Consider the following 18,611-nt stretch of genomic DNA (forward strand, 5'->3'; position numbering starts at 1 on the left):
GTACATCGGACATTAACACAATCAAGCAAGTCCAGAGGTATTTCACAAGAAGAGTACTACATTCCTCTGCTCGTAACAGAATACCCTATACCACCGGCTTGAAATTTTGAGCTTGGGACAACTTAGAACTACACCGCCTACTATCAGACTGTGTCAGTACACAAAATTATCCACTACAACGTCCTACTACTTCAGCTTCAACCGCAATAATACAAGAGCACACAATAGATACAAACTCAATGTAAACCGCTCCAAACTTGATTGAAGAAAATACGACTTCAGCAACAGAGTGGTCAATGCCTGGAATGCACTACCCGACTGTTGTTACATCCTCAAACCCCCATAATTTTAACCTTAAACTGTCTACTATTGACTTCACCCCATTCGCAAGAGGTCTGTAAGGGGCGTGCATAAGCGCACTGTCGTACCTACCGTCTCTGTCCTACTGTCCCCATTTATTCGTGCCCATTTCATTCATACTCATGTTTATTCTTATACCTATTATCCTGTAAATGATTGACAAATCAAATAAATAAATCTATACATACATACATACATACATACATACATACATACATACATACATTAAGCTTACCGTAATTCAAGTCTTACTGGTAAAGATAAATAAAAAATACATTACCTCTCCACCAATAAGGACCCTTACAGATGTTACATATTACAATATTTAATAGTTGAAATAAATGTTTATAAAATTTTGAAAACCATACAGAACTGGGATGGGGGGAATGAAGGAAGCCATCAACCTAGAATTGTTAGGTTGCCAGAAATGGTCTAACTCCAACCACTCTTGAATTCCATTGACTCGCATTTAATGCCAACTAGTATTGAATCTTAATGGACTAGATTCTTGTATATAGGCTAGTTAGGTCAATAAATCTTAACTGCAATTAATTATGGGCCCGATTCCTTGCACCCATGGGAATATAGCACTGTTTTATGCCTAAGGGTATTTATCCTTGTAGTAGGATTGTATTGCTATTCTTCTTCTTATCTTTCCTATTACCATCTCCGATCGGTATCTTATGATTTACCATTGTGTGGTTTATAACCAGAGACGTGCGGTCAGGGGAGGCAAGGGGGGCAGAGCCTCATCTCTCTTCATGAAATAATAGTATATAATATTATATACTATATATATATACATATATAATATTATAATATTATAAACATCTGCCCGGCCGCGCCCGGGAGCTGCGGAGGCAGAAATGTTGTTGGCACTCCCGGATGACAAAGCCACGAAAGTGACTGGGGGAAGGTTCTTGTCGTTCCCCAGTTGCTTTCGTGGCTTCGTCATCCGGGAGCGCCGATAACATTTCTGCCTCCGCAGCTCCCGGGCGCGGCCGGATGGATTTAGCCAGAGCGCCGCCGAGGCGGTCCGGGCGGACGAAAGAGCGAGCGAGCGAGCTAGCGATGGAGGTCCTCGGTTGCTCGCCCACTGGACTGCCTCAGCGCCACTCTGGCTACCTCCGTCCGTCTGCGCCCGCGAGCTGTGGAGGCAGAAATGTTGTCGGCGCTCCCGGATGACGAAGCCATGAAAGTGACTGCGGAGCGCGAGCCGGCGGAGCACACTGAGGAAGGCGGGGAATGGGATCACGTGTGCTGGAGGCTGAGGCAGCCTCAGCCTCCAGCACACGTGGTCCCATTCCCCGCCTTCCTGATGACGTCACCAGCCTCACCAGCCGTAAACCTCACCGCACATCACTGTTTATAACGTATGATTTATGATTGAACCTTATGATTTACAATTTATGATTGATCACTTTGTTATCTGTATGTACACTGAGAGCTTATATTTGTATTGACACTCTTTGTATGTCTGTACGTACGCTGTATATATGTATGTACACTGAAGCTTATGCACTGGAGGCAAATTCCTTGTGTGTCCCATCTCACTTGGCCAATAAAGAATTCTATTCTAATTCTAAAGGCAGTCCTCGACTTACAACAGTTCATTTAGTGACTGTTCAAAGTTACAGAGGCACTGAAAAAAGTGATTCGTGACCATTTTTCACACTTACGGCCTTAGTCGTAAACCATAGTCATGTGATCCAAATTCAGATGCTTGGAAACTGGTTCATACTTATGACCGTTGTTGAGTCCCAAGGATACGCGATCCACTTTTGCGACCTTCCTGCAAGCAAAGTCCAGGGGGGAAGCCAGATTCGCTTAACAACCGCATTGCTAAGTTATCAACGGCAGGGATTCGCTTAACAACCATGGCAAGGAAGGGCGGAAAATGGGTCAAAACTCATTTAACAAACGTCCCACTTCACAGTATAAATTTTGGGCTCGATTGTGCACTGCATTCTAATTCCATTCTTAAAGTTCTTGAACAGTATTGAGTTTCTACGTAAGTAGTAAATTGTTTGAAGTTCGTTTTTTATGAATTGCTTTACAGTATGCAGATCTGATCAAAATTGCTGTCTCTTTCCTTTTTTTCCAGAAATGCATAACTAGCTCACCTTATAAATATGCCAGTTCTATGAGGAACGAACAAACATCAATAGCAATAGGCCTTACGTGATGTGCCGTATTTTTATTGTTTTACATTTCGGGAATACAAAACTTGGTAAGCCAGACCGTCTGAAAATATATTCCACTTTGGCTTCCAAGATTCAAACGTTCTCCCATCTGTTCCTATGGAAACGGAAAAGATATTCTAGGATGTATCACTATCAGCTGATTATACTGCGGAGAAATTTCTGGCTTATTTTAAACCCTAACTTGCAAAGATAAGGATTGGGGAAAGTTGTTATCTGCCTACTTTGTAAATGTCCGTATTATATGATCTTATTTTCACAGGACGGGAAACTTCAACATTAAAACCGTCCTTCAGAGTCAAACTAAGACAGTTTTGCAAAGTCTAGGCAAAATCCCGGAGACCGCAGTCACCAACTAGTCGTCCGCGAAAACTTTTTGGTGAAAAGGAGAAGAAAAGGAAAAGGAAGGAAAAGAAGGAAGGGAGGAAGAAAAAGAAGGAAGGAAGAAGAAAAGGAAGGAAGAAAAAGGAAGGGAGGAAGAAAAAATGAAGGAAGGAAGAAAAGAGGGAAGAAAAAGGAAGGGAGGAAGAAAAAGAAGGAAGTAAGAAAAGGGGGAAGGAAGAAAAAGAAGGAAGGGAGGAAGAAAAAGAAGGAAGGAAGAAAAGGAAGGAAAGACAAAAAAGAAGGAAGGGAAGAAAAAGAAGGAAGGAAGGAAGAAAAGGAAGGAAGAAAGAAATAGAAGGAAGGAAGGAAGAAAAGGAAGGAAGAAAGAAAAGGGGGAAGGAAGAAAAAGAAGGAAGGAAGGAAGAAAAAGAAGGAAGGAAGAAAAGGAAGGAAAGACGAAAAAGAAGGAAGGGAAGAAAAAGAAGGAAGGAAGGAAGAAAAGGAGGGAAGGAAGAAATAGAAGGAAGGAAGGAAGAAAAGGAAGGAAGAAAGAAATAGAAGGAAGGAAGGAAGGAAGAAAAGGAAGGAAGAAAGAAATAGAAGGAAAGAAGGAAGAAAAGGAAGGAAGGAAGAAAAAGGAAGGGAGGAAGAAAAAAAGGGAGGAAGAAAAGGAAGGGAGGAAGAAAAGAAGGAAGGAAGGGAAGAAAAGAAGGAAGGAAGGAAGAAAAGGAAGGAAGGAAGGAGGGAGGGAGATTATAATGAGAGGGAGGGAGGGTCTGAGGGAAGTCCTGCCTTACCACTTGGTCACCACAGATGCCCCCCCCCCCCGGCACGGGTGATGTTGAGCTGGCCACGTCCACCCCACCCCTCTGAGGTCAAATACAACCCTGATGAGGCCCTCAATGAAATTGAGTTTGATCCCGCTGGTACAGGCTCTCCTGCTTGGGTTGGTCTAGAAGTCCTCAACTCTCTGATCCTGCGAGTTCTGTCCGCTCAGTAAAATTAATATTTAAACATTTCATAATTCTGCCTGCTCAGTAAACAAATAAATATTTAAATTTTTCACACCAAGCGGGAAATAATCAAGATTTGACGTTTCATTCCCTCTCTCAGACCCAAATAGTTTGCATATTTCTCGGGAGCGTCGCGAGGAGCAGATCCATCTCCTAAATTGATGTACTGCAAAAATTCATCAACGCATCTGACAAGCAAGCCCTTCGTCCTGACACTTCCATCTTCCTTTCATCCCAGATACAATTATGAAGTATTAACAAAGCTCTTCCCATGAACCCTTGGGCTGATGGGAAGCAAATCGCGGGTCATGCACGACGGGCAAGGAACACTAATAATTCTTTGATTGTTTTGAAGGGCAGGCTAGTAGGATAGCCAATTGTTCTAATGACCTGCAATTAATTTTGGAGGGGGAACTTAGCTCATCGGTTGCCCTCAAACGGCTAATGGAGAGTGAAAAACCTGTGGAACAAGATATCTCACACACACAGTACAAGAAAGGTAAAGGTTCCGCTCGCACATATGTGCTAGTCATTCCCAACTCTAGGGGGCGGTGCTGATCTCCGTTTCAAAGCCGAAGAGCCAGCGCTGTCCAAAGACGTCTCCATGGTCATGTGGCAGGCATGACTCAACGCCAAAGGCACATGGAACGCTGTTACCATTTTTCTACTTGCATGTTTTACGTGCTTTCGGACTGCTAGGTTGGCAGAAGCTGGGACAAGTAACAGGAGCTCACTCCGTTATGCGGCGCTAGGGATTTGAACCGCCGAAGTGCCGAACTTTCTGATCAAGAAGCTCAGCATCTTAACCACTGAGCCACTGCATCCCTTAGTACAAGAAAAGGACAGGGTTATTTATGCATTCTGCAGTCAAAATGTTGTCTAATTGTTGAGGATTATATATAAAAAAAAGAGATGTTGGAACTCTAGAAAGAGTGCAGAGAAGAGCAACGAAGATTATTATGGGACTGGAGGGTAAAACCTATAAAGAACAGTTGAAGGAATTGGGTTTGACTGGGGTGATATGACAGCAATCTGCCAATATTTGAGGGGTTGCCACAAAGAAGTTGGGGGGTCAACCTATTTTCCAAAGCACCAGGAGGCAGGACAAGTAACAATGGATGGAAACTAATCCAAGGAGAGAAGCAATCTAGAATTAAGGAGAAACTTCCTAACAGTGAGAACAATTAATCAGTAGAACAACTTGCCTCCAGAAATTGTGAATTCTCCAACATTGGAAGATTTTAAGAAGAGACAGGACAGCCATTTGTCTGGAGTAGTATAATGTTTCCTGCCTGAGCAGAGGGTTGGACTAGAAGACCTCCAGGGTCCCTTCCAACTCTGTTATTCAGGTCACAGAATAAACTAGCTATCTAGAAAAAAATTAGGGCTGAATTCATAATGCTTTATTATACTGCGTGGGATTAAACTCACTATTTAAAATCAGAAGAAAAGAAAAATACAAATGAATCAATTGATTGAAAAAAGGGAATTGTTTATCATAGGCTCAATTAATATCGGAGGGAAAGCATAACATTCTGCATTGTCAGATCTAATGTAAGTTAAAAAAAACACATTACAGGCCTGATTTAAAATGAAATGGTGCATTTCATAGTAATTAATCTCACACTTTCTGCTCACATTTCTTCTAGTCGCCTCGTGTCTAGATTTGTTTCATACTCATAAATTATGTGCATCAGCCTTGAATTAAAAAAAATAAAGGAAATTAAGGGGAAACATCAATCTGCTTTTGATTTGCAATGGATCAAAGCGAGCAATAGCTTAATTTAAAATGAAAGTGCCTCTTGTTAACATTTTACATACAGTTGAAGCATTCTCAAGTCATGTAACCCCAATTTATAATGTATTTTGTGGGTTTGACGCCTTTTGAGCAAAGTTTCCAGCAAAAAACACCCATAGGGATGAATGGATTGACCCCAGAAATGTCTATGGAGATTCTCAGTCATGGTTGTCCCAAAGGTGCTTTTTCAAGAGACATCTGGACTTTTCTTCTTCAGCTCTGACTGGAGAGTGGAGAATGGAAGGATTTATGCTCCTTGCAGACAGCTGGTCATTTGCATCCTTTTAGAGCCCAGGATGGCGAACCTATGGCACGCATGCTACAGGTGGCACACGGAGTCATTGGTTAGGGCACACGAGGCATTGCCCCATCAGCCCTGGCACACATGCGCGCGCTGGCCAACTGACTTCGGCCTTCTTTTTCGCTCTCCAGTGGCTTCAATGGAAAGGACTTCCGGTTTGCCCGTTGGGCCGTTTTTCGCGATCCGGAGGCTTCAGGAAGCTTCCCTGAAAGGCTCCGGAGGGCAAAAAATGGTCCTACAGGCAAACTGGAAGTCACCGTTCCCAAACTTCCAGGTTGTCCGTAGGGACAACTGTTTTTCGCCCTCTGGAGCCTTCAGGGAAGCTTCCTGAAGCCTCCAGAGGGCCTCTAGGGGAGGGGTGGGAGGCCTAGAAAGCCTCTGGAGCCTGGGGAGGGCGAAAAATGGGTCCACCCCGGCCAAAAGCGGGGAGTGAGGCCCCCCTCCCGCGCATAGCATTATGGGTGTGGGCATGCCTGCAAACGACCTCTCTGCACTCCCCCCGTTTTTGGCACACAATCCGAAAAAGGTGAGCCATCACTGTTTTAGAGAGACATTGAGGCCACTTGGAGGTTTGTCTGTGTGTTCAGGGTCACCTCAATGTCTCTCTAAAAGGATGCAAAGGACCAGCTGTCTGCAAGGAGCATCAATCCTTCCATTCCCCACCATCCAGTCAGAGCTGAAGAAGCTTCTTGGATGAGAAGCGAAATGTCTTCAAAAGAAAAAAAAACAGGAATTTCCAGTTGCCGCCTGAAAAAAGCACCTTTGGGACAGTTATGACCATGATGCTTGGTAAAAAGAAAAAGAAAAAAAGGTCAGAAAATCAGACTGATCCCATGGCTGCCTCCACTTATGACGGCCATAAACGTACGATGCAAATTCCAAGCTCCAATTATGGTCGTAAATGAAGGCTATCTGTTCTTGACTCAATTTAGATTTAGATTTTGCTGACAATTTGAGACAAGCACAGAAGAGGACAGGGAAAAACTGATGCCTTTAAGCTACAGGTAAGAAGAATGCTCAGAGTTACCTTATAGAGGAGATGGGTAGCATTAAAAAGGCAATAAATAAATAAATAAAATTTAAAAGGCACCTTTCCCAGCAGCACAGGTAGTTTCTGCCTTACAACAGTTTAGTGACCATTCAAAATTACAACGGCACTCAACAGAGTGACTTATGAGTGTTTTTCACACTTATGACTGTTGCCGTAGCCCTGTGATCACTTGAGCAAAAGTCAGATATTTGACAATTGGTTCATATTTATGACGGTACCCGGGGTCACGCAATCCCCTTTTGCAACCCTCTGACAAGCAAAGTCAACGGGGGGGAAGTCAAGACTTGCTTTACAACCCTGTTACTAACTTAATAACTGCAGTGACTCACTTAACAACCGTGACAAGAAAGGTCGTAAAATGGGGCAAAACACATTTAATAACTGTCTTGTTTAGCCACGGAATTTTTGGGCTCAGTTGTGGGTCGTAAATCAAGGACGACATGAATTATTTTCCTGGAAGCAAAACAACACACAGCCTTTGTAAGTACCTGTCCCATGTTAGACCAAGCTTTCGCGTCTTACGTTACTATGCCAAATAAAAGTTGGCTTGAAACTCAACATTAAGAAAACTAAGATCATGGCATCCGTCCCTCTCAATTCCTGGCTAATAGATGGGCAAGAAATAGAGGAAGTGACAGATTTTAATTTCCTGGGCTCCAAGATCACCGCAGCCAAGAAATCAAAAGCCGCTTGCTCCTGGTAAGGAAAGCTATGGCAAATCTAGACAGCATCCTAAAAAGCAGAGACATCACCATGCCAACAAAAGTGCGTATAGTCAAGGCTGTGGTTTTCCCAGTTGCAATGGATGGCTGTGAAGGTTGGACCATAAGGAAGGCTGAGCGCCAAAGAATGGAGGCCTTTGAACTCTGGTGCTGGAGAAGAAGACTCCTGCATTGAGTCCCTTGGACTGCAAGGCCATCCAACCGGTCAGTCCTAGAGGAGATCAACTCTGACTGCTCTTTAGAAGGCCAGATCCTGAAGAGGAAACTCAAGTACTTTGGCCACCTAATGAGAAGGAAGGATTCACTGGAGAAGAGCCTCATGCTGGGAACGATGGAGGGCAAAAGAAGGAGGGGATGACAGAGAATGAGGTGGCTGGATGGAGTCACCAAAGCAGTCGGCGTGAGCTTCAATGGACTCCGGAGGATGGTAGAGGACAGGAAGACCTGGAGAAACATTGTCCAAGGGGTCGTGATGGGTCGGACACAACTTCGCAACTAACAACAACAACATGCAATAAAATCTCTTTAAAAAGTAACTTTCCAACATTTTAAAAAATTCTGACCCTTTCATTTTAGCATAACTATACTGACTCTTGTTATCCGCTTTAGGAAGGAAATAAAAAGCCATTTTACCTGAGTCTCTATCCCTTGTTCCAGCAACCATTTGGCCTGATTTTCAACTTCGAGTCGAGCTCTTGCAATAAACAGCAGTTCGTTTTCAATTACCTCAATTCCAGAAAGGTCTATTCCTTGAGAAAGGTAATCTATAAAAAGAATAGAATATAGATGATAATGAGGCCAATTCTGGGGAAAAAAACCAGTGAAACAAATTAAATTTTCTAGGTACTCTGTAATGTCACATTTTCATGTTAACTTGAGTTATCCTAAAAGGGACAAGAAATATTATTAATCAAGTCTAAGAAATACCCAACACCAGATTTAATGCTTTCATTATTTTTAAATATTTCCACTTTGCTAAAAGAAAGGTAAAGAAATACACTACAGGTTAAATTTATTTCTCTGAGCTATCACCAAAAATAAATAAACTAAATCCCCTTCATAACCATAATCAAAATTCAGCCACTTGGCAAACTCACAGTTGCAGCATTCCGGGGTCACGGGGTCACATTTTCACTTAACAACCGTGTCCCTAACTTAATAATTGCAGCGATCCGCTTAACAACCATGGCAAGGAAGGTTGCAAAACTCACTTAACAAATGTCTCTCTTAGCAACATCAATTTTGGCCGCATTTGGGATCGTAGGTCAAGGACCACCTACCTTACTTTAAAAATCAGTGATGTTTTATAGGTTGACCGTTTTATAGTACCGACTGCTGTTAAACAATCAAATTGGTTTTATTGTAGAGAAGCTGTATGATAAAAAAAATTCCCACTTCTCTTTATAGATCAGGGGTGTCAAACTCATGGCCTGCGGGCCGAATCCGCCCCACAGGGTGCTTAAATCTGGCCTGAGAGCCAGCCTGGAAATATCAAAGGACCAGCCCACAGTGCCTCTGCTGGCCAAAACAGCCGTCGCGGGGCATCCTTGCGGACTGTTTTTGGCCAGAAGAGTGCTGCTGGAGCAGAGGTGAGTTGCTCCTGGTTTGGCCCGGCTTGGGCGAACCGATAGTAGCAGCAGCGGGAGGCTCCGCCCACCCAACCAGATGCTTCTGCGTATGCGCAGAACCGTCGTGTGCACGCGGAAGCGTGCCCAAACTGGTATTAAAAAAATTGGCAACCCATCCCTGTGCTGGACTCAGGGGAAGCCTCGTGGGGCCTCCGCATAGCCCATTTTTGGCCCGCAGAGAGCTGCAGGAAGACATTCAGGCTGAAAACGGGCTGCGCGAGATCCTCGTGGGGCCTTCACACGGTCCATTTTTGACCAGCAGCGTGCTGCTGGAGGCAAAAATGGACCTCGTGGGGCCTCCTTGCACCCAGTTTTGGCCAACAGGGTGCTGCAGGAGGCGCCCGTTTCATGTCCCTCCCCGTTCCCTCCCCCTCCCCTCCCGGCCCACAGAGGAGGTCTACAATGTTGATCCAGCCCTCAAAGAAATCCAGTTTGACACCCCTGCTATAAATAGTTCAACAAATTTTCACCGTTTTCCTAAATTAGCTAGTCAATCTCTGAAAGATGCAGCCTCGCCCAAGGTGCTGCGTTTCTTCATATAAAAGATTTCCGACCCACCCTTTAAATTGTTCTTCGAGATAAACAACCAAAGAAAGGAAAATAGGCAGAAGTGAACATCAGTCATTGTGAGACATGACCCCGTGCATCCATTGTAAAAGTCATGGCCCAATTCGGTTGCGTGCTGCATCTTTGAATCCGTTTTTACATTTCTTCATTTTTAAATTCCATCTGAAGACGGCGCGTAGGTATATTTTAAGGAATAAGTATGATTTCGGGTCAAGGTGAGCGCTAAAGTCATTCAAGCGTGCCTGAGCAGCCGCGATGCCAGATTTGGCCGACATATTTTGCACGCACGAGATGTCAGCCTCGGATCCCTCATCGGAGGCACTGAACCACAGACGGATTTTAATTTAAAGTAGTTTCACTTAAGTCCACGTGAATCTTCGCTGTCAGATCCTGCCTCTTCATCTGACTTCTGCTTGTAGCTACAATCCATCAAGCGGCAATTTTATGCCAGATGAGAGTTAGCATTTTGGGAAAATATACGAACGATTAAAATGGGGGGGAGGGGGGAAGGAAAAGGGATGCAAAAAAATGGAAGAAACTTTTCTCAAATGCTGTCATTCCACGCCCCGCCTAAAACACCCCCTCCCCAGATAATCTCTAGTACCTCCTACCCCTTCTGTCTTCCCACTCCAACATCTCAACAGCATCTACAAAAAAACGCAAACAAAGCACCTGAGCTAAGCTTTTGATCCCAGACTGCAGGTGGGATATTATTTGGAACTTAACAAAGCTCCGTGCGGGGCAGAAATGTTGGAGAAGCTTCGCTAAGGAAGCAATTGTTCTATTGCCATTCGCAGAAATGCTGAAGTCCAGCCAGGGAATATATACCTACAAATATAAGAAGCTGCGGTTGCCTATCTATAAAGCTAGAAGCAGAAAATGCAAAACCTACTTATACTACTGGGCAGGGCAGGGCAGGGCAGAATAAATGGGATGGGATGGGATGAAATATGGAATAGAATAGTGAATGGAATGGAATTGGATGGATGGGATGGAAAATATGATATGATATGATGATATGAAAGATGATATGGGAGGGGAAAGGGTAAGAGGAGAGAAATAGAAGCGAACAGGAGAGGAGAAATAGAAGTGAAGGGGAGGGGAGAGGAGAGGAGAAAGAGGAGGGGAGGGGAGGAGAGCAGGGGGGAAATAGAAGAAAAGAGAAAAGAAAAGGAGGGGAGAGGAGAGGAGAAATAGAAGAGCAGAGAAGGGGAGGTGAGGAGAAAAGAGAGGAGAGGGGTGAGGAGAGGAGAGGAGAGGAGAAGGGAGAGGGGAGGAGGGGAGAGGAGGAGAGGGTATGAGAGGGGTAAGGAGAGGTGAGAAGAGGAGAGGGGTGAGGAGAGGGGAGAGGAGGAGAGGGTAGGAGAGGGGTAAGGAGAGGTGAGGAGAGGGGTGAGGAGAGGGGTGAGGAGAGGTGAGAGGAGAGGTGAAGTGAGGTGAGGAGAGGTGAGGTGAGGAGAGGGGAGAGGATTCTTTATTGGCCAAGTGTGATTGGACACACAAGGAATCTGTCTCTTACTGTTGTAAGTGGAGGACTTCCTGTTATGGATTAGAAAGCCCATCTTTCTTTGACAGTCCTAATTCATTTGGTCCAACAGATAGCAATTAATTCAGGGAGCTTTTTCTTATTGTGGTTCGGGCCTTTTCCTCTTCCCAATCTCCCGATGAAAGGCAATTCTTGTTTTTGTTTTTGTTTCATCGGAGAAAAAAGGAGCAGCGTTGCCTTTTCAGAGTTACCTGTTGGGGTTTTGGTTCCTTCGCTGAGCAGCTGGTATTCTTTTTTTTTTAAAAAAATATTTTTTATTTCATTTCGTTGTGAACTCGGCAAAGCATGGCAAGAATAACAAGAGAGCTCCTTTTAGCTGCCTTCGGCTCATTCTGAGCTTTGAAGCTGGTGAGACAGGAGCTTCACAATAGAGGTCCCCGGTGTGTATTATTTTATCATGAACTGGTCCTTTTTCACAATCTCTATGCATCGCCTTTCTTTCTTTTCTTTTAGATCTTCACTAAGCCTTTTTTTTGGGGGGGGGGGTGTAGCCTCATCAGTTTCTTCTGTCATCTATTTTTTCCTCCTACATAGAATTGTTTGCAGTTATAATGTGCTTTTCTTTAGCAAACCTATCTTTTTTGATCTTCTTTTCCTGGTAGTTTCTTTCATCGCAGAACCTTACTTATCATTCGCTTAAATTGACCAATATCTGTTTTTTTTCCAAAGCTCAACATACACGTTGAAACTATCTATCTATCTATCTATCTATCTATCTATCTATCTATCTATCTATCTATCTATCTATCTATCTATCCATCCATCCATCCATCCATCCATCCATCCATCCATCCATCCATCCATCCATCCATCTACCCTGTTTCCCTGAAAATAAGACCTCCCAAAAAATATTGCAACACAGCAGCAGCCATGAGGTGACCACGTTCGCCGCCTCCTGCACTTCAGAAATAATGACCTCCCCGAAATTAAGGCCAAGCGCTTATTTCGGAGTTCAAAAGAAAATAAGACCCTGTCTTATTTTCGGGGAAACATGGTAGACAGACAGGCAGACAGACAGACAGATGATGACGGATAGCTGGATGGACGAAGAGACAGATGGACTGACAAATGAATGGATGTATAGCTGGATGGAAGGATGTATAGAAAGACAGACAGAGATAAATGATATAGATAGGTGATATAGACAGACAGACAGATGATGATGGATATCTATCTATCTATCTATCTATCTATCTATCTATCTATCTATCTATCTATCATCTACCTACCTACCTACCTACCTACCTACCTACCCCATCCATCCATCCATCTATCCATCCATCCATATTGTTCCAGCAAATTACAATCAACCTAAAATAATCCAAAAAGAACGATCCATTTTACACATATGCCTAAGACCGGGATGGCGAACCTTCAGCCTTTTTTAAAGCCATTGTTTGCCCTCTCCAGCTCCAGAGGCTTTATAGGAGCCTGGGGAGGGCGAGAAGAGCCTCCCCTGCCCCCCCTCACCCGGAGGCCCTCCAAAGGCTTCAGGAGCTTCCCTGAAGCCTTCGGAGCACCAACCGGTGGTTCGGGAAAGGACTTCCAGTTTGCTCGTAGGGTAGGTTTAAGCCCCCCGGAGGCTTCAGGGAAGCCTCCTGAAGGTCCCTGAAGCCTCCAGAGGGCCTTGGGGGGGGGGAGGCTGTTTTTGCCCTCCCCAGGCTCCTATAAAGCCTCTGGAGCCTGGGGAGGGTGAAAAAAGCATGCAAAAGATGGGGGGGGCAGCGCTTCTCATGCACGCATACGCACTGGGGGGGTCACGCATTGCATTGTGGGTGCGGCACGCCCCCCCCTGCGCTCTCCCTACTTATGGTACGCGAGCCAAAAAACGTTGGCCATCGCTGGCCTAGGATGTCCTGCTTTGATGTAACGGCGCAACTATGCTCCAAAACATAAAGAAAGCCTCACAAACTTTCCTCAAGCGTCAGAACCAGACGACTGCTCATTCTCATAGCGAGTTTAACATTAAGCCAAATGAGCCATCAGCTCAAATCACATCCTGGAACATTAGTAATGCATTTCATAGTGTGGGTAGAATATGGTCTTTTTAAAAAATCATTTTTACGATGCGTTTTTAAGCATTTACAACATTACCACTTTAAATACAACGTCCTAAAAGAAAAAGCCTGGAAAAATGAAATAAAAAAAGCCTCTATGAAATTCTGAACACATCTTGGAAAAAGGCAAATTACATTAAGGAACAATGTGCTAAGACGTTGGTTTCTAACACACTGCCAAGAGAAATTCTATCCGAGCAGTGGCACAGCTGTTATTCCTGCAAGTGCTCCGTTCTGTTTTTGCTGGTGCATTCCTGCTCTCTTTCCAAATTAGCATTCTTCCATTTTTCATGTTATTTTTTTGATAGCCATGATGGTTGGCTCCGCCCTTAGCGGAAACTGTCTTCAGTTCGCCATTTCTTCTCCAGAAAGAAGCCCGGATTTCATTTTAAAGAATCCTGCTAAAAGCCCAGTCTAAAATCATGCAGAGAAAGAAAAGAAACAGAAGACAAACAGAAGTCGAAATGCCCTTGCAACAATCGTCTTATTCTTTAAAGGTGATCCCCGACATCATTTAGTGACCGTTCAAAGTTACAACAGCAATAGAAAAAGTGATTTATCACCATTTTCAGTGTGACACTTCTGATCCGTTGCAGCATCCCCATGGCCGTCTAACCAACATTCAGACACTTCGCAACTGACTCACGTTTATGATGGTTGCAATGTCTCGGGATCACGAGATCCCCTTTTGCAACCTTCTGACAAGCAGGGTCAACGGGGAAGCCCGGTTCGCTTAACAACGGTGTGACTAACTTAACAACTGCAATGATTCACTCAAGAACTGTGGCAAGAAAGGCCGTAAAATGGGGGGAAACTCAATGTTTCACATAGCAACATAAATTTGGGGCTCAATTGTGGTCGTAACTCGAGGACTACTTGCATATTGTTGATAGAAGGGAAGGGCCGGGCAAGAAATATTTTTTTAATGCTGAAACGTTAAGAGGGAAGCCGGATTCCGTTAACCACCGTGTTGCTAACTTAACAACTGCAGTGAATCACTTAACAACGGTCTTGCTCAACAACGGAAATGTGGGGCTCGATGGTGGTCATAACCCGAGGTCTACCTGCATTTCTCCCCAACAGATTTGAAATAAAATAATACAATCTTCTTTCAAAGGTTGCAAACTTCAAGGACAAAAACCCACCAGTAAAAATTGTCCATCTGTGTAGAAATCTACAATCATTAAGTGAATCTAATTATATAGCTGTCAGAATGGCTCTATCTGCCAATTCCTCTTCCATGTCCATTTTTAGATCTGGCAATTCTGCTGGCCCAAAACTATCGACAATGATGCATCGGGAAATGTTCCTCTGAACTTCTCGTTCTGCAAAAACCAGAGAAGGGCTGCTGCTTTTCATTAGCCACTTTCTAAGAATAAAGGTAATTAAGAAAGAAAATAATACCGAGGTAACTATTTTATTTTTCAATTAGCGTCTACTAGGATATGTGCTATATAGGTCTTGCACAATTTCTCTTTAAAGGTAAAGGTTCCCCTTGCACATATGTGCCGGTCTTCCCGACTCTAGGGGGCAGTGCTGATCTCTGTTTCAAAGCTGGAGAGCCAGTGCTGTCCGAAGACGTCTCATGTGGCCGGCATGATTAAACATCGAAGGCGCATGGGACGTTGTTATCTTCCCACCAAAGGTGGTCCCTATTTTTCTACTTACATCTTTTACATGCTTTCGAACTGCTAGGTTGGCAGAAGCTGGGACAAGTAACGAGAGCTCACTCTGTTAAGTGGCGCTAGGGATTCAAACCGCCGAACTGCCGACCTTTCTGATCGGCAAGCTCAGTGTCTTAACCACTGAGCCACCGCCTCCTTTAATTTCTCTTTAGTTTGCTTTAAAACCTGGAGTTGCAGTAAGGAAGGGACAGGGTATTTAATCTCCTCTATCACTCTTATCATCCTACCATACATAAGACAGGCTTCCGGTTCACTCTCTCCTCTCTGACCAAAACAAATCGTGTTGCTGAATTCATCACTCAGACTTTAGAAACATTTATAAATATACCAGTTCGGGAACTGTCCTATGTGATGTTTAACTTGGTAAAATGATGCTGGGGACGGAGGGATTTAAGGAGGTTGCGTCTAGTTCAACTTCTGAATCCTAAATGGAAGTCCAACTTTAAATTTAAACAGAAGTACGTGGGCAAAACATAATGGGATGCTCCACCAGCCAAAGGCTACCTAGAAGCACCCTTGTCCTTCCGTACGTTGCAGGAATATCGGAAAAGCTCAGGAGGGATCTTCAGCCAACACAACATACCTGCACACTTCAAACCCAAGAATACACTAAAGCAGGAGCTTGCCACCCCAAGGATAAAACACAAACTGAGCAACGTGGTATACGCCGTACAATGCAGCCAGCCACGTGGAGATCTGTACATTGGGGAAACAAAACAGCCACTTCACCAACGCATGGCACAACACAGGAGAAACAAGCCCACCAGGAATAGATTCAGCAGCCCGTCTGCGTTTAAAAGACCAAGGCCACTCTTTTGAAGACAGCAACTCTCCGTAAAATGGGGCCACATTCACTTTACCACTCGCGACAGGAATTTGGAGCTGATCAGAAGTCTACTAGATGTCTTACTTCACAAAACTACCGACCCAAAATTCATCGTGAAACATGGGCGTCTATATAAAGTTCGCCTAACAAGCAAAGGCCTCTATGATAAGAGGGGGGGAAATCGTATTCAACATTTTCCTTTATTTGCTAGTTGGTAGATTTTGTTAATGTCGTACCATCCTGATTTATGAGATAAAAAGAAATGAAGGGGGGGGGGGGAAAGCCCAAATTGTTTTCACGATGGGCTCGTGTTGTCCTATCTAATTTTACAAACTGTTGCAAAAGCCAGCCAGCTGTCAAGTAGCCCAAATGTAAATATTTTCTCTTTGTGCATGAAACAGGTAGCATCTTGATTTATAAAAGCACTCAGCATGCTGTTTTCTGACACTTAACGAAAATTCACTTGATATAGGCCAACGTAAAGGAACAGAACAGATCTACAATACTCCCAAAATAGCTCATCTAAGGAAATAAAAGAGAGATGAAAAAAAAATGTAAAGAGACCAAGGTCTAGGTTTAGGACATTATTTGAAGGGATTAAAGATGAAGATTGTCAAAAGTAAAAAAAGGAAAAAAAGAAGGAATATATGTTTGGTTTATGATCAAGAATAAAATCGATACGTTATCTCTCAACGCACTTTCGCTGACATTAAAATTGAAACGATGAGGCTTAAAAGATTTGCTTATACATAAGAGACGGGTGTATGGAAGAGATAGCATTTGTTGTGTTTTGGTGTAGGAGATAACTTACTACCATTGTTTATACTTCTTGTAATGAAGAAGTAAGTATTATTATATATATATAAAGAGCTAGCGCTGTCCGAAGACGTTTCCGTAGTCGTTTGGCCGGCAGGACTAAACGGCGAAGGCGCACGGAACGCTGTTACCTTCCCACCAAGCGTGGTCCCTATTTTTCTACTTGCATTTTTTTACGTGCTTTCGCACTGCTAGGTTGGCAGAAGCTGGGACAAGTCACGGGAGCTCACTCCGTTACGCAGCGCTGGGGATTCGAACCACCAAACTATCAACCTTTCTGATCGACAAGCTCAGTGCGTCTTAGCCTCTGAGCCACCGCCACTTTCCCTACCGGTTGGCAAATGTGAGTACACACACATGCATCTCCATGCATGCTCTTTTGGCGAAAAAGGGGCCTAAACGGGATGGCATAGAGCTGGGGCGGGTAGGTGGGGCCACCCGCAATTTCCCCTACCGCGAACGGGTCTGAACCGGTAGAATACCACCTCGGCCTATAGGGCGAGTAGACTTTTCTCAGAAAAAAGACGGTTGCGTAAGTAACGAGGAGATGCGCCACAAAAAGGCTGCGATAGCTAGCGAGCAGCTGGTTGAATTGCACCCAGATTCCTACAAGTAACCAAAGCAGCTCTTGCAAAAAGTAAAATATCTGTTTTTCTAGCAGTTCTGGCTTTAATTCAGAGAGGACACTTCCTGACATCTGTATCGGAACAACATGTCCACCTCCATCCAAACTGCCCAGTTAAAAACCCAATCGGGTGTTTCTGCTTTTGCTTAATGAGCTCATTACAGGGCAACCACACAGCGGAGGGGGTGGGGAACGGATGATTAACAAGGCATAATTTTAGATTAATGGATTCTTCAACAGGCAATTGCCTAAAATATTATTCATCGCCGAGATCTAACGGCGCATCCTGATTCAGCCGAGACCTAAATGCACTTCCCACCGTCTTGCTTTATTGATAATTAGGAACTCTGGGAATCGTTGAGTGTAGACGCTTCCCCGGCTGGGTGAGCAGGACGGCCCAAAAACCTTCGGCTGGGGCCACAAAACCATCACCCCAGTTCTGCAGCTGCCTTGAAGCAGCTCTGAAGAAGGGATAATACAATACAATACAATAGTAGAGTTGGAAGGGACCTTGGAGGTCTTCTAGTCCAACCCCCTGCCTAGGCAGGAAACCCTATACCGTTTCAGACAGATGGCTATCCAACATCTTCTTAAAGGCTTCCAGTGTTGGGGCATTCACAACTTCTGGAGGCAACTTCTGTTCCACTGATTAATTGTTCTAACTGTCAGGAAGTTTCCCCTCAGCTCTAAGTTGCTTCTCTCCTTGATTAGTTTCCACCCATTGCTTCTTGTTCTACCCTCAGGTGCCTTGGAGAATAGTTTGACTCCCTCTTCTTTGTGGCAACCTCTGAGATATTGGAACAAGATCCCGTAAGGCGCTTCACGTTGGGCGCCATCTAACCAAATGAAATTCAAGGGTGTAAAAAGTAAGGTTCACACATTTAGGCCAGAAAAACAAAATCTACAGTATAAGTCAGGGGTGGCTTTTCCGGACTGAGTGCCCAAACCCCCCAAATGCAATGCAAGCCCCCGCGCATGCAAATGTGCCCCCCTGGATATGCGCATGTGCTTCCCACACATGCCCCCATGCACACACGCCCTCCGTGCATGTGCCCCCATGCATGTGCGCATGACACCATGCATGCACCCCC

General features: G+C 44.2%; 1 protein-coding gene across 1 annotated transcript in view; it reads right to left on the reverse strand.

Annotated features, from left to right (window-relative positions):
* COG5 (component of oligomeric golgi complex 5) overlaps positions 1-18,611 on the reverse strand; it is a 312,215-nt gene that overhangs the window by 257,607 nt on the left and 35,997 nt on the right. The window contains exon 7 of the mRNA XM_081957959.1: positions 8,404-8,534. Coding sequence (XP_081814085.1) covers positions 8,404-8,534 — 131 coding nt within the window. The remainder of the gene's footprint in view (positions 1-8,403; positions 8,535-18,611) is intronic.

Source organism: Natrix helvetica (genome assembly GCF_964273705.1).
Source record: "Natrix helvetica genome assembly, chromosome: 6".
NCBI lineage: Eukaryota > Metazoa > Chordata > Lepidosauria > Squamata > Natricidae > Natrix > Natrix helvetica.